This window comes from Theobroma umbraticum, unplaced genomic scaffold, assembly GCF_002168275.2.
Source record: "Theobroma umbraticum cultivar Fairchild unplaced genomic scaffold, ASM216827v3 scaffold_84.0, whole genome shotgun sequence".
Classification (NCBI taxonomy): Eukaryota; Viridiplantae; Streptophyta; class Magnoliopsida; order Malvales; family Malvaceae; genus Theobroma; species Theobroma umbraticum.
In genome coordinates, this window is record NW_018397296.1 from 169,510 (window position 1) to 170,865 (window position 1,356).

A 1,356-nucleotide genomic window follows, 5' to 3' on the forward strand; every position below is an offset into this window, starting at 1 on the left:
TATTGGATCTGAATTTGGCTGTTTTGGCAGTGAATACTCGAGAGCACTACGACTCAAAGTAAATACAAGCATCGATCATTTGGATGATGGGGTTCTACGTTTCTTGAAGAATAGGGAAGGTTTTCTGCATTTAGAGCACCTTTGCATCTTTTATGGTTGGGAAATTCAATATATCATGAATGATAATGATGCAATTGATAGAATTGCGCTTCAACAATTACGATCGTTGACACTGGTATCTTTACCGGAGCTCATTAGCTTCTGCTCTAAAAACAAATCAGGGGGCTCTACTTCCACACCTCAACATGAGTTGGCACCATTCGGTGAAGAGGTATTTGATTTATCTTTTGTTCATTCAAATGCCACATCTCTTGACTCATTAATTCCATGCGTAGCTTCTCATTTTAATCACATATTTTTATAATAATTACATTATTACTTTATGATTTTTGTTGCTTCTCATTTTCAATTAGATTTGATATAGAAGAAGGTATGATAGATCACATTTTCCCTAAACTACAACTTTTGGAGCTCTTAGAACTTCCCAATCTCACGAGATTCTGCCATGGAAGTTACGGTGAATTTCCCTTATTGAAAGATCTTATTATAGGGAATTGTCCTACGTTTGAGACTTTCATCTCCAAATATGTCCCTTTGAAGTGGCCATCATTAAAGAGAATGGACTTATATGGGTGTGACAAGGTGGAGATATTTTCTTCAGAAAATCTTTTGAGCTTTGGAGAATCAACAAATCAACATCCCTTATTTTGGGTCAATGAGGTATGAATACAAAAAATTATGAAAAACATTTACACATTTAGTTTCAATCAAAACTATCTATTCAATGAAGTTAATCAAATTCAAATATATTGATTGAATAAAAACATTTACACAAGCATTTCTTATGTTACCATGCAACAAAAAATATTGTAGCTTTTGTATAAGATGTTTGTTAAAATAACAATATTTTCACTTAACTATGATGTTTTCGTCCTTGCTAAACTGAGAGAAATACACTTGACATTTTTAGATTTAACTTTTCAAAGTTTTATTTTTCATTTAAAAAATTAAATTTTAGATAAGAGAATTTCATTTGACATAACAAAAAAGATGTTACGAAGAAGCAACAAAATAAAGCAATTTATTGTAAATTAGAAAAATTTTAATTTCTTATGTAAAACTCAAACAATCTAGTATTTGAATTGTGTTTCTTGTTATTTTGTAATTTATTCATTAAGCAATCTAGGAACACATATGCAATATCTCAAAAAACAGAACAAAAGAAAAGCATTCACTTACTCTCATTTATTGGTTGGAGACTTAGTGCGGTATGTGCAGCAAAATCTCCTAAAGTCT

General features: G+C 31.0%; 1 protein-coding gene across 1 annotated transcript in view; it reads left to right on the top strand.

The window, feature by feature from the left end:
* The window catches only part of LOC110428791 (disease resistance protein At4g27190-like), a 4,505-nt gene that overhangs the window by 2,556 nt on the left and 593 nt on the right, over nt 1-1,356 (top strand). Inside the window, 1 exon segment of the mRNA XM_089785710.1 lies at nt 31-331. Within this exon segment, the coding sequence (XP_089641836.1) occupies nt 31-331 (301 nt within the window).